Source organism: Nipponia nippon, unplaced genomic scaffold (genome assembly GCF_047370975.1).
Source record: "Nipponia nippon isolate SJK-2023a ecotype South Korea unplaced genomic scaffold, ASM4737097v1 scaffold_3, whole genome shotgun sequence".
Taxonomy (NCBI): Eukaryota; Metazoa; Chordata; class Aves; order Pelecaniformes; family Threskiornithidae; genus Nipponia; species Nipponia nippon.
This window is the reverse complement of record NW_028262347.1, coordinates 109,718,553-109,741,422: the sequence shown is the minus strand read 5'-3', so window position 1 is coordinate 109,741,422 and position 22,870 is coordinate 109,718,553. Positions and strand designations below refer to the sequence as shown.

The 22,870-nt window shown below is 35.5% G+C and overlaps 1 protein-coding gene and 1 long non-coding RNA gene across 3 annotated transcripts in view; one reads left to right on the top strand and one right to left on the bottom strand.

The window, feature by feature from the left end:
• Positions 1–221: 221 nt before the first annotated feature.
• On the top strand, positions 222–16,980 carry LOC148054830 (uncharacterized). The gene is made up of 4 exons (XR_015706469.1): positions 222–325; positions 1,182–1,332; positions 4,645–4,754; positions 16,754–16,980. It is a non-coding gene; the product is annotated as an uncharacterized LOC148054830 (long non-coding RNA).
• Positions 302–22,870, bottom strand: part of LOC104012880 (heparan sulfate glucosamine 3-O-sulfotransferase 1) — a 62,865-nt gene continuing 40,296 nt past the window's right edge. For both annotated transcript variants that reach the window (XM_087765580.1, XM_087765581.1), the window contains 2 exons: positions 2,175–4,818; positions 302–1,126 (listed from right to left, as the gene is read on the bottom strand). In XM_087765580.1, coding sequence (XP_087621706.1) covers positions 3,770–4,699 — 930 coding nt within the window. In that variant the 5' untranslated portion in view covers positions 4,700–4,818 and the 3' untranslated portion in view covers positions 302–1,126; positions 2,175–3,769. The remainder of the gene's footprint in view (positions 1,127–2,174; positions 4,819–22,870) is intronic.

Below are 22,870 nucleotides of genomic sequence, written 5' to 3'. Positions count from 1 at the left end.
CTAAACTGATCCAGTTACAGCTGCAGTTGCTTGATATTACTAATTCTCAGTGATATTAGATCAAAGCAACTATAACTATGGCATTTTAACTAAAAAAAGGAAAGGAACAGTATTTAAAGTGAAAGCTTAATATTTGTGGAATGCAAAACAACATCAAAGAGCTGCTCAAATCATCATAAATTCTGCAGTAGTCTGACACATGTGACTGTATTGTCTGTTTCAGATGCTCCCAACAACCTTTGAAACAACTGCGTGATCTCTTTAAGCAATCTTCCCACATGAGATTTATTTTTGCAAACACCTCTTCAGTATCAGACAAGGAGATGTAAGTCCTTTAATGACCAATTTGGAGAAGAATAGTTTATGGTTTGCTATCAATTGTGGAAATTCATAAGAGAGATTTGTAATTTCTTAAATTGTTAATAGCATCTTTAAACTGATGGTGAGCCTCCAGTTTTTTCCAAAATTCGACTAGTTTTGAACTCCAAGTGCCCAAAATTGAGTACTTTTTATTTCAATATTACTAAAGTGGATCTCCTATTAAGTTGATCTGATCCCCCTCCTGAGGGTGAGGGAAGGAGTGTTATCTTTCGAAGACAGTAAGAATAGAGAAGGTCAGGACTTCATGAGATAATATTTTTCAGACCACAAAATGAGAAACTGATTGAAAGAGTTTGTAATGTTAAATTATAGTCTTCTATATTTATTGAATTCTGTTATGCAGAGGTTAAGTTGCACCTTTATAGACCATTTACCAAAACTAAACTTCAGATGAGAATCTTGATTTCTGTAAAAACAAACCAAACCAACCCAACCAACCCTTCACCCAAATTATAATATGCATAATATATTTCTTCTGGTATTAGTAAACTCTAAAATGATCATTGAATTCATTCCATCAACTCTGTCCTTCCCAAAAATGCTGAGCAGGAATGAAGAGTCCTAACAAATCAAGTAGATATATGCATCACTAATCCATACAGATCAGCTCTCCTTGAAATGTAAATTCCAGAAAGGGACCTGCATTTTCAAAGATGCATACAGCTTCTGCCAACTGGCGTTCCTGCATTCAACTCATTTAAAGATTAGCTGTAAACTTCAGAGAAGAAAGAGAAAGACTTGATGCCTGCAAGCATAAATATAGAAAGACATTAGAATTTTTTATTTTTTTTTCTTGGAAGCCTGTGAAATTGAATGTGACATACAGACATCTGAACTCTTCAATTACTGGAAACTACCTGAGACCTCTGCTAAAGTCTACATTGTTTTCAAATTAGCTTCTTGCAAAAAAAAATGGAAATCATCGTTGAAAAGAAGCAAAACAAGAATATGGTAAGTTTTGGAATGTATAAGAAACAGAAAGCAATGCTGAAAGGAAAACAACAATCTATGATATAAACTGCTGGTATGCTGCTACTTTCAATACGGTATTTCTGAAATTAGTGAACTGGAATGAGTTTTGTTCATCACTGAGATTGCATCGGTCAGAAAGAACAGGCTGTATTAAACAATACAGGGAATCTGGATTTGGGGCTTCTGTTACTAGGTAAAAATTTTGTGGTCACAAAATACAGTGTTGGTCCAATATAAAATCACCCTGCTAATGGCAGAGTTCAGAATTTTCTGGGTTAACTTTTTACTTGGCAAATGACAAAGAAGGTATTGTTAGACTACACAACTGTAATTATTACAGTTTACCTATCCAGTGTCCTTATCCAGCATAAACATCCTGTTCTTTCCACACCTCGTTCAGGTCAACTTTGTACTTCTGACTAGAGCCCAGATCTGATCAGTATTAATGACTAAGAAGCCACAGTCTCAGAAAAGGTGGAAGAAGTAAATAACAATTTTGGCCATCTGTAGAAATCAGAGATGTAGTAAATAACTATACTTCAGAAAGATAATTCCAGAAGTTAATTATACGCTAATGACAAATAAACATAATTTTCTCTCATATATGCACATACAAGTAGCAGAAGAGATAAAGAATAAGATTTATTATATTATTTTTAACATTTTATATTTTTGAGGTACTGTTTGATGAAGGCTATTTCCACATAATCTGGCTGGGTCTGACTCTGTCCAGCTTCAGTGGAATACTACTACCTGCCTAACATCTGAGCAGCCCGCTCATGAAGTATTAGAAGCCTAAAAATTAGTGCTGCAATACATACCTTTTAGCCTGTGAAGTGGAAGACGGAATCCCATGTTAGGAATGTGTACTCCTGTAGGCTGCAGAGCGTCTTAGACAGAAGGTCACAGATCCAGGATTCTCAACAGGATTAGGTGGAGTTTGAGGCTGCGATGCTCAGAGTGGGCCCACACAACTACATCTCAGCAGTGTTCTGAGAAGCTTAACGAGGAATGCACCTAATGAATGCTTCTGCTATGGGGTGCACCAGAGTTTCCGGATTGCAAGGTGCAAGGTGAAACAAGCACATCTGCATCTGTAGTTCTATCTGGCACCATATTTAACATTTCAAGTTGATTTTCTTCTTTGGTATTGATATGTAATAAAATGGTTACATGAAAAAGGAGAACAGACCAGCACAATACTGTCAAACAAAAAATATGAAAAAAATTCCTAATGCAGGGGTATAGATGGGTGTGGTTTTTATATATAATCTGAGTATGTCATACTTAGCATATTGAACACTGTGTCTGAGAGATACAGTATAACAAGACGTTATTTTAACTTGGAGTACATCCCATGATCTGCATTACAAATGACAAAATAAAAATACTTTGGAGGGCAAGCAAGTAAATTTTTTTTTTTTTTTTTAAAAAAAGAATCAATGTGCCAATGGAGATACGTAAACTAAAGCCAGGAGAGCAATAGAATAACTAGTCACAGACTACAAACATGATTACTATGGTAGTACTAATGAAGAGCTTTTCCATTCAAGAGCAAAGTGACATAATTTATATAATCAAATATTTGTACAGTTGCTGATATTAATAATTTTTTTGCATTAATTTTTTTTTTTTTTTTTAGTGTCTAGAGTAACAGTGTAAATTGAAGTTGCCTGGGATCATTTAATTTCTTTACATTCAGAACTCTCACTTAAAGCTTCTTCAAACAGTTCATATTCTTTGTTTGGAGACTTTTTTTTTTTTTTTTTTTTTTTTTTTACAAACCCAAGATAGCAAGAGTGTGGTTTAAACCTAATGATATACAGACAGGGAGCTTCTAGTTCACCTAGTCAAAATCATAGGTGAAATAGATTCGTTTTATTATTAATTGATTAAGAACTTCAGCATATTAACAGAGGATGAATTATTTATTGGAGCCACTCTGTATGCCCCTGTTTTAATATACAATTTAGCTTATTGTATGAAAAATTCTAGAAATCAACGCCACTATCATTGTGCGTGATATAAAAAAATACTAGCAACAAAAAATACAGAACAGTTAGAATAATACCATTTCAAATATTTACATTTTTTACAGTGTTAGAAGCAGTCATTTTTCCAAAACAGCACAAATCTTGCAACAGATCCATATCTGAAATAAGTCCGCTGAAGTTAATGTATTTGCATGATGGGAGAAAGAAGATCAGAATATGACTCACAGTAATCCTATAAATATGTGAAACTTATTTTTCCCAACATAAAGGGTACCACTTCAATGAGTTAACAGATGTGTTATTCTGATGAAGCATACAACCAGTATGTTAAGTTCTCATAATACGAATCTCTACCGTTTAGAAAGCTATGTTTGAAAGAGTTTGTTTCAGGCCCTTTTTAAGAAACATTGATTCCAAATGCATTAATGCCAGTCAAAGGAATGATTAACCATTCTGTAAAATTTTGCATTGTGCTCTCTGAAGTAAGAATAGAGTTGCTCTAAAACAGTGTTGTTAACAAGGGGATGGGGACGCCCTTTGGATTCATGTAAACATCTCTCCCTTCCATCACTTCTAATGCAGTAGAATCCCTTGGTTTGGTTAAAATAAAAATTAGAGGACATAATTCGGGAAGGAAGATTTAGAAATCTTTCAACTTTTTGTAATTCAGGAAGAGGGTCCTTGATTAAAGTATTGCCATCCACTATGTGAATCTGATCCAAACTGAAATGCTTAAGCCACTTTTCCATATGAACATCATATAGACTTCTCTGAATAGCTTTGTATTTGGTATTAAGTGCTCCATTCTTAATAACAATATCTTCAAAAAGCTGAACAGGCTTGTGGCTTTCTACTCTGTTGTAATATACTTGTGTATAGTCAGATATAACTCTCTCAGTGGGATCTCTTAGAATGAGCAGCAGTTTAATGGAGCTATTCATGTCATGAATTCTTTCTGGAGCCTGTGGTGATGTAAAATAGCCTGGTGTTTTCTCAATTGTAATTTGATTTCCATAAGAAAATGGCATCAGACTTCTATACCAGTCTATTCCTTTCACATAATTTTCATCCCAGTCAAAGAAGTGGACTTCTGTAGCTGCTACCACGATATTAGGATGAATATCCAACATTTCCAGCAAAGCCCTTGTCCCTCCTTTGCGAACTCCTATGATGATTGTCTGAGGTATTTGTCGGCTTGTGCCAGGAGGTCTCACCTGTGCCAGATAGTGTTCACTTTTATTGCTGAATAATCCTACTTGTGACTTCAGTGTTTCCAACAGTGCCCCATTCTCAACAGGAGCACCCTGAGCATGAGTCAGCAGAAGATAAGCTGACACTAGTAGGAAGGCCATGTGGAGAGGAATAATTAGTTCAAGATAATGTTACGCCCAACTAATGAAAGAATAGGTAAGTCCCCTCTTGAGCTGGTTGGCAGAACCCGTGGTAAGTACACAGCAAGTTTCTGAAGCATCTACAAAATAAAATAAGACAAATCAGTATTATTTCTAAACCCATCACCAGTTGGAAATTCAACTCACAATTCAATTCACAAATCTAATCTGTGATCACAACAGAAAATTTATACCAAAGTTATTTGGTTTCCCTGACTTCATTTCAGAAGAACAAAAACAACCCTCATGTAGTTTTCCTCCTTAACCATAAGTGATCAGTGATGGATACTAACCCTTCAATAGCTCTTATTTCCTTTAAGTAGAACTTTAGGATTGTTTACCTGATTTTAAATTCCTGACCATTATTTGGTTGCTTTGATTTCCCTAGTTCTCTTCCATATATACCTTCCCCAATATGATATTAATAATAATTCCAAAGCGTTTTTGAACATCAGTGCCTTTCCCCAAGTTCCCTGCTAGAATAGTATATCCTAATCTAAATGAGAGCAATGGATGGTGGTGCATCCGTTTGGTTTCCAGTGAGCTATGGATCATACGAAAAAAGTTCTGTTTACTTAGACACAAAGCACAGATATAGGCAAAATTTTGGAATCTGAGCCCTTTAGAGCAGAAAACTAACAGTGTGGCAAAGCAACAGTGAAGTGGCTGAGTTGGGTCAGTGTGGCAAAAATAAATGAGACAGGGGGGTTCTTTGCAACTATCCTGGTGTTGTGAACCATACTCACTGAAGTGTTGGGAAAATCTTTGCAAAATCAAATCTTCAGTTAATATTCTGCAATTTCTCCAAAGCTCCATATAAGAGATGCTTTCTAGACACCTAAAAAACTGATGCAGGGAAGCAAGTCTGTTTGGAGCCAGATACCTTCTTTTTCTTAATCCACAATTAAGATCATTTTAAGGAAGTGGTGAATGTTAGATCTCTTAAAAATTTGAAAAAGTCTTTAAGCTTGCAGGTATGTGCATGTGCACATATAAGTGAAACAAAATGTCACTGTAACTGTGTTGCTAACATTTGAAAACTCTTGGGTAACTCCTGTACATATTATTTGAAACAGATCGCTAACAGGTCTGCCATCACAATAGCAGTGATAAAAAAATTCAGATCAATGCAACACCTGCATTGGAACCGCTATGCTTGGATTGCTCGTTTCTATGCCTGAAAATCTTACAGGACAAATCCTCATTGAGAGGATTCTTGGACTTCATCCCTTTTCTGAGCAATTATAACATTTTAAGATTTGTAGGATAGATCTAGATCCTTGTAGTTTTTTTTTTTTTCAGTGTAGCATGAGGAAAGAAGCTATTTCATACCGTGAAGCAGCAGTCATTTTAAAAACAATAACAGTTTTTGGAATCTATTTGAATTATGGCTCATATTTTAAAGTAGTCTCAGAACTACTACAGCTTTAGCTCCTTCTTCGGTTCTGCTGTCAGTTAGTCTCTTTCTTTTTCTGAATATATTGGTCACAGTACTTCGCCTCTTAGAAACGACCTTAGAAAACACAGCCAATTCCCATTTGTCATGGCTCTGAGGAGCACTCAGTATTTCTATTTAAAAATTGTTTACTTTGAGGCTTACTTTACACACTTAAACATTTAACATAAGAACATTGTTGATAATAAGAGTCTAGGCAATGTAGCAGATTCATTAAATCTATTTTTCTAAATCTTATTAAAACCTACTCCAGCTTCTTGGATATCTAAGGAATTACTCTTGTTAGCCTGAATGAGCTCTAAACTCACAGACAGATAATAAATATTAACCCTAAAATTGCTATTTTAAAAATAAACTATGACCTTTAGTGAGTAAATCTGTGAACAGCATTCCCTGTTATGCCCAAGCAAGACCTAAAGGGCAACTTCTTCTTCAAAGAGAGCACAGCTTCAGCCAGGTAAAGTGTGTGAGCATACACTTATTAAGTATTGGAAAAGTCCAAGTACAAATTGGCTTTGTAATCAGAGACTGGAGAAAATATTGTTCTCTCTTACAAACCTGAAAGGAAGTTTCATTTTAAAGGTCACAAGTTTTTTACTAAGAACTTCACATGGAAGTTCTATTTAAAGTTTTCAAGCAAAGTAGGGAATGCAAGCATTTCTATGGCAATTACAGGACAGAAGAACAGATGTTTGCACCAAACCCATTTGTAGTCACGGTTTTCGGAATGATTACTCTTCCGGATGGCAAGTTTGGGAAATGGTAAACATGCTATTTAGTGCTGCTCAGGAATCAAAATACGTTCTGATATAACCGCAGCTAATGTTGGTTTTGAAAAGCTCTCATACAACAGTGACCACGCAATTTGAGGCACCACACCCCAACTGACTCCTGAAAATTCTGGCCTTCAGATGTTAAGCATGGTTGTAGGCACTGACTCTGCTTTAATAATTTCAAGCCAAATTTTTGGTGATTCACAAGGTTCCTGAACAGTCCATTCTGAGTAAGGACAGAGCTACGCATAAGATGGTTTTGAAAACACTTCCTCTCTTCTCTGAAGTAGGAATATATGGCAGTACGGCTGCTTTCCAGACCTGTGGTGCCCGTAGGCTGGGATTTGGAGGGGCGGAACAAAGGAGAAGTTAATCTTTCTTTTAACCTGTTCCGAAACCCCAGTGTTAATTTACATTCTATTTATCTTCATTTTGAAATAAAAATTCTTTCAGGAAGACTGAGGAATTGTTTTTGTAAACACCTTACATTTTTTTTTTCAATTTACCTTTTTTGTGCTGATACACACAGCACATTATACATTATAATGTATATACACCTGTATACCTTAGATTACAAGCACTTTGAAACTAAGCCAAGACCAGCCTGAATGTCTGCCAAGCAAGAAATGCCTTGCAAATACCAAGGTGGAAACATATAGTTCATTTTCTAATTTGAAGTCTGGAACTGTCCCATCTTGAAACAGTTTTATGAACTGATTCTGACAGATATTTTAGGCAACTTTATCTAACCAGAAAGAAAATTATTTTTAGAGTTTTTGAGAAGAAGTATTCTTGAGACTAACTAGGTTATACTTCAAACAAAAAATAGAAGGGGAGATAAGAAAGAAGGAATTTCTCTGAAATACACTAAAACCAGTGTAAAAAAAGATACAAAAGTATTTGAGACTGGGGACTGCAGTAGTATAGACAGAGGTGTGTTCTTCCTAGATCTGGTGATGGATGAAAAAAATGCTCAAATTCACTCTTTTATTTTATTTTAAAAAACCCAACACACTAATATTGTTTTATCCCTAGTTAACTGATAGTTATTTGGTTTCATGCACCTAAGAATCAGGTGCAAATGCTGTTGTTCAAAGAAGCCCGGAAGCTGAATGAGAAATTCGTACTTAGAACTAGGGAAAGATGGGTCTTCCAAAATATTCTCAGGTTCATATGTGATGTGAGTGAGAGTCCGTTTAATTTACCACCTGAAATCAGCAGTTCTGTATAAAACACACTTAGAAAGCAAGTAACAGAAGAGATACTGCACTTTCTGTGGACAAAAGTATTAGCAGCATTTTTGAAAACACTTATGTTAGTTTAACCAGTTTGCAATTAATTAATTGTTTTATATAGTAGAAATTTCTTAGAGTCATTGCTAGAACAAAACCTTACCCAGGAAATAATACCAGAAATAATCAAATTCAGAATGCGCTGTAAAACTGGTGCCTAAATAGATCAAAATTGCCTTTGGGACCAATTCCATCAGAACAACATTCCAGCTTCAGCCTAAGATATTTGATTGATTTTGATGAAGCTCTAAGTTGTTAGATCCTGTGGTTAGATTATAATTGCTACATAAATGTAAAGGTTTTAAAGATGATTTATCAAATATAATTGTAATGTTATTTGAATAATTTTTGTGTTGCTTTTCTGCCTTTATGCAATTAAATGCACATTTTTAGAAGATATGAACTGCTTTTTATAATGAAAACAATATATTTTATACTGCTGCACTGAACACTCTTTGAATCTCCAAGTATTCCTAAGAAATTAACCCCATGATACATGATCAAAATTATAATGCCTTATTATGTGTTTTTTTTACTATTATTTGGTAGTGTTGGTGTTGCTTAGTAACATAAGGAACATCAACAGATATGATACTTATTAAGCAGAAACGAAGTTCAGAAAGCAATTCATGCTGCAGAGAGGACTAATTAAGTAAATCATACCTTGCACTTTTGTTTGTTTTATTTTTTTAAAACCTTAGACTAGACCGAAGAAGCTAATATGCTGGCAGAAAAATCCTTTTAATATTGAAGAAATGTTCTAATGACTCTTAACTGCTGCACCGCATTGTAAAGAAACCTTCTAAATGGCTTATGATTTATCTTGCTTCAGGGTAAAGTACAACACCATAGGGTAAACCTAACTATATTATTATTACTAATTTATAACATTATTAATTTCTAATAATGCTTTCCACTGCCTGTAATGCTTTTCATTGGAGAATTTCACAGCACTTTGTGTTAATGAACTGTCTGCACCCTGTTAAGGCACCATTCTCACCTTACAGGAAATTGCAACTGACCAATCTATAGATCGAGTTCAGGAGTGCAAATGCTTTGGAAAGTCAGGGTTAATGTGATCTGCTCAAGGTCATATAACAGGTTTATAGTCCAAACAAGAATAAAAACCCCAGGGCTTCCAATTCCCCTTCCAGTTCCAATTTTGTGCCATTTCACGGCAGCCACTCACATCTCTTATGGTAACTTATACTTGGGTTACATGCTGAACTGAAAAGCTTCAGCATAAGATTCAAGTATTTTGTGGAATACGGCAGTTTCTTACCACTTGCTCCCCCTCAAATTGAAACAAAGTATGAACTCAGGATTTTGTTGTTTCAGTGTATTTGTGCAGAAATACTCCTGTTTGCTACTGAAAACTATGACAAGGGGAGGTGGTCAGAACAAGTATAACAAAGCACCAATTTTTGTCTTGATTTTTAAAACTATATTTGGATTTTAAAAAGTGTACTGCTTTTCCTGTTTATTCCTATTGGATATCAACTCATCCCAACACAGAAATCAGCCACTGAGAAGAGTACAATTCAAATATTTTAAGGCTTATTGGCACACAAATTTGTAACAACAGCTCAATTATATCTCTATAATTAAGAGCATCTCTAATGCTGACAATATAAAAAAGCTACAGCAGCCTGACTGTATTCACAACCAAGGGTCATATAAGGTGAACTATTTCAGGAATTTTTTAAAAGAAAATCATACTGTGATGACAGTTATGCCAGTGTAAAGTATCCATGTACAGACTGGCTTTATGTAATAAATAATTCTAAATAACACCACCACCACCACAATTCTAAAAGTTTTCAAATATCTGAAATTAAGTTGTTTTTTTTTCCTTTGGTAAAAGTAGAGCTAGTTACATAGCATAATAAATGCAAATCTGTTCTCAGTATGGCTTATACATTTTTGAAAAACAGGCAAATGAATAATCCAGCGCATATGGGGCACATTACTTAATACAAGCCAATATCAATTTATTCCAATCCAAAAAAAGCAATGACTAATTCTATTAATTCTAAGCATTAAATGTTGGAAGTTAATACAACCATCAAAAGTCCTTTTCGTAATACCTTAATTCTGCTTTACAGAATTGTTTGTGAAAGAATGGACATTTAAAAATACTTGGCCCATGCCCAATGGTTGAACAAAAAAGTATCCTCTTTAACATGAAGTAAAAGGAAACAAAATTCAGCTATTTCTATCCACACAGGTCAGATATGTCTAGACTGAGTTCAGGAGACAATGAGAGCACATTTCCGAGTGTGAAAAATATTTAAAATTTTGAAAAAGTTTCCTACATAGAAACAATTGTGAGTAGACCTTAATTTTATTACAAGCAGTGCAATTAGTTTAGATTTATGTTAGAATGAGATCAATTAGGGGCAATTGAATATGGTTAGAGCTGCATCCTAAAAGTTTCAGTGAGATCTGATTCAGAAGAATCCCAAATTAACTATTCATGAAACTAAAGACTATGTGTGAAAGGACAGTTATCCCAGCACATGATAACACTTTATCTTTAGATAGGGCAGGACACTCTTCTGCTACACATTTACTTTATACTCCATTGCCAGATTAAGTGTAATAACTAAATAACATTCCCATGATGTCGTTATTGGGCTTCATCAAAATCTGTCAGGAGAGGTTAGTCAGTTTCCATGAATATACACAGATTGGACATGAAGAATACGTTCCACTGTGGAAAATGTGTGATGCAAACTGGGGAAAGCAAGAAAGGCTGAGTGTGAGTAAAATATGACATTGTCGTTTTGTAACAGAGCTTCAAGCTGAGCTCCACTGGTCCCTGGTTATACAAGGAGTAGAGGACTAAGAAAGTACAAAAAGGACCACAGATCCCAGAGTCAAACAAACATGGCAGCAGTTCATATTGCTGATAAAGAACATTAACATTCTTGTATGCACTGAAGAATTTTGCTCACTTTCATTTTTACTCAAACTATGGACATATTTTTAATAGGGAGATGTACTAACAATTCTTAAATGAGGCACTACCTAAAAAAACCATGATCCCACAGACTGTCCCAAAATGCTGTCTTGCTGTCATAACAACTCTAGCAGAAATGAAAGAGTCTAAAGGTGTCTCTTTCAGCACCAATATAAAAACATATGTTATCCTAAAGAAAGACAAAGACATTAACATTTAAAAGTCCTAATATCAGCAGTGAATTTATTTGGATGAACCTTTTCTAATGAGATTGCAGTTTTATAACAGCCAACAGTTACTACCTTACAGGAATAAAAAAAGGAATAAAAAAGAAAATAGTTATTTGGTGAGTAAAGATAGGAGCTGCAAAGTAACGGCAATTGGCTGCAGGCTTCCCTTCTACCAGGTACACAGACTATAATGGATAAAAAGGAAAGCTAAGAAAGGTTAGCGTAAACTATAAACACATTAAATCATTGGCAGGTGATATTAGCAGATAGGAGTTCTGAAAAAAGTTTGCTTCCCTAAGGCTACCATTATATTTTCTAATTCCCTTTTCTGATAACTCAAGATAGAAAATTGCCTGATGACAATATGACTGCAAATATATAGCAGTATCTCATATACGGTAATATACACAGTATAAATATACTAATATATTTCTGAGCTAAATAAACCTTCTACAGATGTAGCCTACACATTTATATTTTATGGTATCTCTGAAAAATACCATATTCAAACCATCCACATAAAAGTTAGTGAATTACAATTTCATAAAGGCCCTTAACATGTTTAGTCCATAAAGCCAGGTACCTTCTAAGCATACGTCTAATTAGACATAAAAAAAAAAAAATCTGTTCCTATTAAGATATAAAGCATAGATAGTGGTCAGATTAATACAGATGACAAGGCCAATTTTATATGTCTAATCACTCTACATATCACATGAGCATATTTCAAATGGAATTGCGTTATCATTTTGTTGAATTAAACTTACTTATACCTCTAATTGTTAATTATGCATCAGGACTAATATAAATTGAAGTAACAAAGATGCCATGCCAGGTCTTCAGCCAAATAAGCAGTAACTGTGTAATTATAAAGGTGCAAGATGTAACGATGTCTGGCTGATAACTAGCTTTTTTGTTTATTTCTAAGGTAAAACTTCAACCTCTCGTATAATTAATTGAATATTCTTCATTTGCCCACACTCATTGTCACAAAGAACACCTTAATACTCACTGTTGTTTAGGAATTAAAATTAGAATTTGCTGCAGAGGATTTATGAGAGACCTGTCTTTCAAAGGAAAAGATTCCTCAGAGGGTCAGAGATGGCAACAGAAGCATTCAATAGGAACGAGGACAGGTTAGCTCTCTGTTGTACAAAACAGCAAATTGCAACAGGACATCCATGCCAAACAGGTGACCCTAGAACCTGTTATTCTCTCTTGTAAAGAGCACAGCTTCCTGGCATTTAAAAAAAAAAACAACAAAAAAACCAAAACCAAAACCAAATCCAAATCCAACACAAAAAACCCCCATGAACCCCTGCTAATCTGAACTGGTGGGGATTCTAGAGTATGACCACTTCAAGGACTCCAGAAAGGGAAGACTTTGTCTCACTGGAGAGCTTTTCTGGGCAGAACTTGTCAGTATTATACTTTATGTTTTCAGCACTGCCCCAATGCAGGCTGAGAGCACTCCAGGCAGATAATGACAGCTGCACTGGAGCTACCTAAGACAGCCAGGAGTGACATGTAAGGAGCTGGCCAGGGAGAGAAGCCACGAAGTAGAAGTCTTGCAGGCAAGGAGGCTCCTTTGTCCCCACCTTGAGTGCTCTCCCACAGTTAAGCACTTCAGCCAAGTCTGCTGAGCCAAGCTCAGAATCTTACCCTCTGTTTATACTATCTTTTTGGAGAACTTTTCCAAGGCTCTGGCATTAGTCTCTGGGAAGTAGTTATATGATGCTGCCTGATAAGAATTGCTGTATTGGGTCCTGTATAATTGCTGTATATCCCCATTATACAAGGCATAAAATAAACTGATCCTTCCCTTGGTAGTAAGTCCTACTATCCAACAATCAGCAGATTGGAGACCTTCTAATGTCAAATTCAGACACTAAGAGAAGGAGCCAACTCCTTGGCTCAGGAATATACTGAAAAAGCACAGCTGTAAAGTGAGCTGAGAATTCATGCACAATAAAACAAAGCAGCTGAAAGGCCCATCAGAGTTGAAATTATCTGGCCTTGTAAAGGATGACTGAACAAAGTTTAAAAAGTACTTCATTACTGCATGCAACCAAAGGACATATTTATTTTTCTGACTCCAGCTACTTCTTCAGTACTTGATATTTTTAATAGTTTTTAGTTAACTCAGGACTGTGAAAAATATACCACAGAGAAAAATAAAAAATAGCTCAGGAGCAATTTTTTAAATTTTTGTAAAGAATGACTATAAAACAGAGGATGTGAGAGAATATAAAGAAGCTGAAAACATAAGTCATCTAGACGATTTAAGGCTGAAAATCTAATTTTGAAATTTTGGGTACTGGCATAGGCCCTGATAAGAGACAAGATCAAGGTAAGGATCAGAGACAAAAGCCCTGAGTGAGTATGAATATTTGATGAAATAATAGGATTTGCAAAACCAAGAAACATACCCAGTCCATGCTGAGCTTAGGCAAGCTGAGAGACTTTGGGCATCAAAGAATCCAAACTTATACAAAAAAAGCCTCATAGTCTACCTTTCCTCAAAGTAAATAAATGTGCAGGGCTTGAAGTCAGAGACCACAGAAAGCAACTGTCCAGCAGTTCTTAAAACTGATTAATACAGAAAGCAGTAAAAAGGCATAACTCTGTCTTACACTGGTAATTGCTTATTCCTTGCTAACAAAGGAGGTAAATATAATACCATAATATAGAACAGGCAAACACATTAGAAAAGAAACAAATATATAATACTTTTCTTGAATAAAATCTCAATTAATGCCTTCAACACATATCCATTATTGAGTTACGTGCATGTCCAACCCGGCAGGCAGCTGCAGAGACACAGGAATGAAAGCAATTGAGGAAACATTTGAAAATGCCTGATAACCACAGTACAACACAGAAAAGAGCCCAATGTGCCAAACTCGTGCCTCTTTGGTACTGCTCCTCAGGCTAAAACAGAGAATCAAAGATGACAGTCTGAAAACACAGAATAAGTAAAAGATGGTTTATTTTCTGGGTATCATAGGAAAAGTAGAAATCAGATCCTTTGCTCCTTATCAGACCTCTTCCCACTGCTGAAGTACTATGTTAAAATACAGTAAAAGAATACTCTCCACTCTGAAAAGTCTGAAAGCAGATAGCTAGTACCAAACACTTCTTCTGCTTATCTCTAGGATTTCTGAGATTTAATAGGGGTCCTATATGACTGTCTTTTGAACTTCTTAGTTAGGAAAGACAGAAAAGCCTCTCTGCAGTCCCAGTCTTTCAAACTTTAATGTACAGCCTGAACCAGTAGGTTTGTTAGTGGTCCAACCAAAGTCAAAGCATTAAAGATATACAAACATATGTCAAAAATCTTTTAAACTTCATTGGAAAATGAAGTAACTCCTTCTTCTCTCCCCCAGTCCAGCCAGTTATTATGACAACTTCCCTGTGCAAAAACAAATCTCCGCATCTACAAGCTTAAGTCCTCCCCACAAAAACACTTTCTGTGGTTGTTCTCTAAACCTGAAAAGCCAGGGGAAAAATCCTTGCAGTACCACTGCATCATATAGCATGGTTAATTCAAACAGAACATGCTCCCCGCCATATAGCATCACTTCTCCCCCATAGCTCAGTGTTACTTTGCACCCAGATAAGCCTTCCACACTATTCATTTAATGCTGCTTCACTTCAGTTACAACTTCTCAGAAAGGCTCTTTGATAGCTGAGAGTGCCTACAGCAATTCTTTGGAGCCTTTAAGATCTGTCTGTCAATTTTCACCTCGGTCTTTAAGGTAAAATCATATTTAGGAGCCATCACATATGTTCAGGATCTGGACTTTAAGACTTCAAATTTGTGAGACTTGTGACAAATGGTAAGGGTTTGTCACATTAGAAACTCTGACTAGGAGGAGCCACGATAGATGTGGTCAGAGACTGAATTGGAGCATGGTAAGATTGCTTTCCAGATTCAAATATTGTGTTTGCTGGCTGAGATGATAAAATTTATTAACTAGTACTTTTTTATTTGAAATTGTACTATCAATTTGGAAGATATCTGTTGCACCTAGATATCTTATAATGACCTTTTAATATTTTTCTGCTTAAGTCTGAACGGTGTTATCAGTATTCTGGTGGTTGGCAAGGTGCTAGAAACCCCTGTAACAGAGGAGAAAGAGGCAGAGATAGGGAGGGACTCTGATATATTTTCATAATTATCTGCATATTAATTAGAGCAATAAAGCATTAGAATGTTCAAAGTCATTCTCTTACCAGTGAGTAGGTTGTACAGCACATGTACTTTAACTGATTGTAAACCCCCTGATTTCAGCTACTCAAAAAGATACGGTATGACAGCAGACAGGTCTTATATTGCCAGAACAACTGGACATTTCCCTAAGGATCAATACTTTAACATGGCTTAAAGGCAAAATGTACTTCCATTATCTTGTGTTCTCCCTCTCCCTCTCAGTCTCCTTCCCTCCTAAATAAAAGAGACAAAAAACCAAAGCACAAAATGTTGTTATTTCAGTTCCAGACTGGCAAAAGACCTTTACTTTCTGTAGGAGGAGGTGATTGATTTTGTGATCTATCATTGCCATTGTCTAGCCACAATTAAATTTGGTTTTCTTACTGTATAGCTTACAACCCACACATTCCATACTGTTCTAGTCCATTTTATTTTTCCTTGGGAAATTCAAAAAAGAAAAGTTGGGGATCAGTCCTCATTTCTCTTTTACCTGTTCTCCATTATTACTAAAGCACTGTTATATAAAGCAAGCGTTTGTACGTGATGGTTTTAAACATAAAGTACACATCTTGTGCATCCTGATCCTTGTTTCTCTTGCCCCATAAGCACACTGAGCAGCCCCTATGCATGGTGCAATTTAAAAAAAAAAATATTATCTCACTATGCATTTTACTTCTGAGTACATTATTTTTGTCCGTTTTCAATGCATTCTGAGTTTTTCTGGATCGTTAACAGAAGTACTTTCACAGGTTTTCTGTGGCATCCTTCATCAGTAGCTTAGCAGTTACTTTAAACCTTTTGAAGAACAAATGTCAACACCTGAATACCAGTTAATTTGCAAGTCCAGTGGGTTTTACAGAAAAAACAGAAAGTGAAACACCAAACCAACACTTGCAAATCAGACTGCCTAAAAGCACATAAAATCAGAAAGACATTCTGCTTCCATTACTCACAGTGAATGGTACTTTATTCCATTAATAAAATGGAGTTGGATAGTGCTGAATGTAAGACTAGAGAATCTTAAGTCCCTAGGTAAATGGTGGTGTAATCTTTAAAGACGGTGAGCATTTGAATCTTTTTTATCTCTAGGATGGCTGAGAACTCCACTGAAGGTCGCCTGTTCTCAGACCCTGATACAATCATTTTCCAACTCAGCAAGATGGAAGAAACATACTCAGGCATGTGTAACAATTCTCTGGCAAACATTTGCAGACTACCTATTTGCAGCTGATGACATGTCCAAATGTTGCGCCATTTCAGAAGAACTTTAAATTTAAAAACAACCTGACACAGTAATTCGGAAAAATTAACATGAAACTTAGTGAGGGAAAGGGGATCTCTGCTTAAATCCCAGAATTACTTATCATAACCTATCCATCCTCCTACTCTCAGCTTTTAGTATCTCACCGTTTGATCATTGATACATAAAGTGGTTTATGAAGCACAGTCATAATACTATTCTCTCCCAGTCCCATTTGTGAAAAATGTACACTTCTATTTAAGCAACATCATGTTTAATTTTGTGGCAATAAAGGATTTTTTTCTGCGTTCTGATTATGAATGTTCATTCCTCTTACCTTAAATATGTGCCCACAGGGGAAAATAAATCTGGATTTTAAATTTAATTTGTAACTATAAAATATGGAATAGTTATTTCTGTTTATAGCATGCTAAAAAAGGTAATGCAAGTAAGCAGTGTAAGCTATCGGTTATTGATGCCAGCTCTGTTTTAAAGCAATGGTAATAGGTTTTCCTCTCAAGGGAGGACAGTATTTCTTCTAGACACTATAAATTGTATACATTATTTTACATTTTTAACGCTGAATTTTCATCTCACATTTGTAGTTTGACATTTCTTAGCTAAAATATTTTCACACTCATGTCCCACTTATTCTTTATGGCATCTATCAATTTAAATACATTTCAAGCAAAAAGAACATTAATATTAAGAGCAGGTTAAATTTCTTCCAGAACCTTTCTGTCCAGGGGGGAAAGTCTGACATGGATGTACTTGGAAAGCTGTCACACCCACTGATGCCTTAAAGGGAATTATAGTCAAAAGAAAAAGTCACTAACTCTGAGTTTATAGATAACAAACAGTTCAGAGCAAATTTTTGAGATCAGAATCAAGATGTTACAATCAAACAACATGGAAGTGTCAGTGTGTGAGAAATGAGAGGTTCAATTATTGAATGTGAAAGAGTCTCAATTCCTACGCTATGGAGCTTACCAAAATTATATAAGAAATTGGAGAGTAGCACATCAAAAACATTCATAAAATGAAGCTATTTCCCCTGACATTTAAAAAAAAATTACTGATATAATTGTCATTCACAGTCTGAGCATGTTTCAGAAATGAAATTTCAGTCAAATTTAAAAGTAGTAGGAGAAAAAAATCACAAAGTCCAACTTATTTCATAAAACATTATGGATCTGCTGTGTTTTAAGTATGCAAGAGAAATTGAATGTGAAGTATTTTAAATTATGACATTTAATGTCCAGAATTAGGTTCTATACTTGTACAAATACACACACACACATATATAGCACACAGAGAAATAAAGAACAGGCAGTAATAGAAAATAATGTAGTCAGATTCAAGAATTTAAACTACTTGGGTTCACAAGCAATGCAGCTGATGCTGATAAATATAGGTTATAAAAGTTTATTGCAAACAGGTAAATGTGTATACACTGGAAATACGAACAGCTGTTCAAGCACAGAAGAACTTAGATTTGTTGCAACATATCAAACCTTAGGAAAATTTAGGTTCTATTATGGTGCAGGTATGTAGAAAGGCAAAAGTGGTAAGGATGGTATTGTGGTTGTGATTGGAGTGGAAACTGAATGAATTTGAGTTCAATTTCCACATTTTCCTGTGGGGAGCTGGAGCAAACATACCTTGCACAGTGATGCCATAACAAAGTGAGATGGAGTTTGAATTTACAGTTGATTACATGCTCTCCAAGTAGAGCAACCTCCTCAAACTCTGAGATTATTCACATGGGGAGTTAGAGCTCAGCAGCTAATGTGTTTTAAAATTTACATCTCAGCTTTCTTACAGCAATTTCCCCTTGAAGACAAGCCTTGAGCGTGAAATTTTTCAGACATATTTACACTGGCCTAATTTTAGTCCCATAGAAGTCAGTTATAGAATAATTTACTTAGTAGCACAGTTATGAAAGTTTTGAAATATTACCCTTTCTTCCTCATTTTGTGCTCTTCAGAATTGTGTTCCTCATTTTGTGCTCTTCAGAATTGTGTTCCTCACCTTGCAGTGATATTACAAAGACAAATCCAAACACCTTGAATGTCCAGGTGATAGAAAGGTAGAGGCAACCATGAAATGGATTCCTTTTAAGATTGTAGTGGTGAGTTGCATTGCTACAGCAATGAGGACAATAAAGGAAATGTTAAATCACCATGCATGTTTAGAAATATATCCAGGTGTTCTGGAGGGATTTTAAATTACAGAGTTGACAACCTATCAAGCAATATCAGCCCTCATGTTTATGACATAGTTTACTTGACCTTTTTACAAAAAGTACTTCACTATTAGTTTCTGGGTAAAAAGCAAAGATTCAATGTGAATTAAAAAAAAAAAAGCTCAGAAACCAAAGTGTAGGAATGCGCAGGACATCTACAGCATCTGGTTAATTCCGAACCTTGCACCATGCATCTCTTCAGAAACAGATACAGGCTGAGAGTTTCAAAGAAGCCTAAGGGAGCTTCGGTTACTAATTCATTTGAAATTTGAATTTCAAATTAGAGATGGACGCCTAGGTCCCTCAGCCTTCTTGGAAAGCCCTACCCTTAGGATTCTTTGTGAAACACTCAGAAACCTCAATGAAAACTTCAGCATGATGCACAGTAGCGGACAAAAGCAAGCACGCTATTAGTATGCAAAAGCAGTGAGAGAAAATGCCAGTACAATTTTAATGTATTTTGGTAAACTAATAGTTCAGAGTGACCAGGAACAGTGTGTTTCTTTCTGGTCAATCTCTCTCAAAAGAGAGAGGGAGTTCAGAGGTGGCTGCCAACAGAAAATTGCAAGCATAAATAATTTGTTAATATAAGGAGGTAGTCAAAAGCTACGTGTATTTTTCTTTCTCAGGAGTTTGTACTTTGGCTGCTACATTAGATAAATGAACTAGAATAACCCTTGCTCATCTCCTTGCAAGTTCAGGAAGAACATGTTTCAGTGAAACAAAAAGGCAACAAAATTAAAACTGACAAAGTTACATGCTCTGAACAATGTACGATTAATCTCGGAGTGTCATTGCCATTAAATATTACTGAAGACCTATGTAACACAAATAAAAAAGAAAGAAAGAACAGCCAACAAAGAAAAAGGACATTTTAAGCTGTATTTCAAAATAGAGTATTTAGTGTCTTAAATAAGCAATCTTCTATAAAATAGAATTTACCAGAGCTCAAGGGGAAACAGAATTCCATTTGAGAAATCTGCACTTCTGGGATCATAATAACTAGGAGGTAGATAATATAAAAACCCATAACAACTTACTTATTTTATTATATTTTCCAAAGAAATTTCATATAAATAAGGGCTAAATAATTTTTAATAGGTTTGGATGCATTTGTTTACTTTATTGAGTTCTGTGGAAAGAAGGACAGAGAAAAATCTCCATGTCTGACTAAAAGACCACAGTTTCCACTGTCATAGCTCAAAGGACAACTTTTTGTGTTTCACTAACTTTAGTGAAGACCAGGAACTATACAATTGGAGCATACAGTTTGACATTGGTATTGAAAGTATAAGCAAAGTTGGATGACTTACAGAAGACGAGAAAAAGGACAGCAGCATGACAGACTAGAGTCACATGCCAGAGGAGAAGCAGTTGTAAATATGAAAAATGAAGCAAGCTAACAGAGGAAAGTTAGGAACTCAGCTCCTTCTAGATTATTATATTATATCTATATTATCTATATTATATCATATTATAGATGCCAGGGCATAAAGTAACATGATTAAGTGATGAATCCTAAACAGTTGTCTTGTAACAGCGTTTAACGAATTTGAAGACATTCTACTGTACAAAGAAAAACCTAAGAGGGTACATGATAGGGTACAGTCACAGTTCATTTAATTTCAGCTTGTGAGTCATGTTTTCTAGACTTCTGACCATTCTTACTGATCTCTAGACTCTTTCTGTTGCTTCAAATCCACCCCAATCATGACACCAAATCCCAGGCCTCTTTCAACAGATAAGACCTCACTAACACAGACAACAACCAACCACTTCACTTGGGTTCCAGACTATGGCCCACATAAATAATTCTTACATTCTTCCTGCTTTTTTGCTTGGATGGCATTAATTCTTGGCCAGTTTCTAATCCATTAAATCACATGAAATTCTTCAGTGCAACTCTTAGCTAGTCAATAACTCCACACCTGGGATTTGTACAGTTAAACATTTCTGTTTATTTCTACTTGTACGTGTTCCTATTAAACTGCAGCCTATTTTATTCAAGTCATTTCTTGAATATAGCAACAACATTTTCACACCCAGTTCTGTCCTCCCGTGTGCTTGCACCTTTCCTCACTTAGTATCACCTATGTCTTCTCCGTCATCCAGGTCATTAATAAAAGACACTGCATAGTTTCTCTTACGCTTAAAAATTGTGTAGTCCAATATAGCTTTCTGCCAATAAACAGTGAACTCTACAGCACAACTCTCATTCAAGATGTATTAAAAAGAAAGTCTAGGAATTAAATACAGGGCAATGGTTGATATGTGATTAAATGCAGAAAAAAGATATGAATATATGCAGTGAGTAAATTAAAATATAATTAGCCATGAAAGTAACATACTTTCATGTAACAATAACAAAAAAGATCTAGAAATGCTATCCCATTCATCTCAATGGAGATGTTAATTTCAGATTAAGTCAAATTAAAACAAACACACAAAAGAAAAAGCCAGCTCTCCATCTCTGAAGCTACATGCAAATTGAAGCACGCTTGCATCTTGACAGCAGTTTTAACTGAAACATTTGTTAAGCTTAATCTAAGAAAGGCTATACTTGGTCGGACCAAGCATTTCACTTGTCCTGTATCCCCTCTCTAGCAGTGGCCCATCATGGACACAAGGGAGTGTACAAAACCAAGGCAAACATACAGTGAGTTTTCCAAGCATACTTCCCCAGCCTCCAGTGAGTCTGAGTTTCAGTGGCTCTCTGAGACAGAATTATTAGCTTTTAGTCCTTAATGGATAACATCAGTAACGAGTCTTATTACTTTTTGAATCAATGTAAACTCAGCTTGTGGCAAGGACTTCCATGGCATAACCATATGAAACATGAAAAAAAAAATACTTCCTTTGGTTTAACTTAAACATACCACCTACTAGTTTAATCTAATCCCAAATATCCTTGCGATAGAACAGTCAGTGAACAATCACTCATAATCTATTTACTCGCTATTCATAAGTTGATAAACTTGTCATAGCTTCCTTCAACTTTCTTCTTCCCAGACTGAAAACTCTTAGTTCTACTTGTTCCTTGTTTGAAAGATTTAATCATCCTTTACTCATCCTACTCATTCTTCTCTTTTCCTTTTCAAGGTGCAGGTGCATCACTGTGACACTTCTTGTAACCATGATGTTCTCTACTTCATTCTATTTCTTTCTAAAAATTTCCAGTATTAAATTTGCTTTTTTTTGACTGCTACTATTTTCATAGCTCGCAGTGAATACATGCCTCTGTGAATATATAATCTCACAGTGAAGTTCTTGAACAGTAGTTGTCAGTTTGAAGTTCATTCTTGGGCACAAAAAAGCTTCCTGTTTCTGGTGTATTTGAAATAAGGCTAGTCTTATGTCTTTAACAAATTGTTTTGTAAGCTCTTTTTTAGTCTACCTTATTGTGGTTTTATGTTCTATTTGTGGTTTTTATGTTTCTGTTATCCTTGTATAATGGAATAACAGGCATGTCTTCGTTTCTTACATACTGATTTGTTAGTGCCTTCTTGTCAGAAGGTTTAGCCAAAATCTCAATTTTAGAAGAGACTAAACACACAACTGTTAGAGATGTATCAAAAGGAGCTGAATAAAGCTATTTAAGATACAGTCAAATGAATTAGAATAATTCAATGGAACCTTTTTGCATTCTAGACGATTTTAATTTGGTACTTCAAGACCAAAGACAAGCAGATGGTTCAAGATGCCAATACACTGCTTTGGAAAT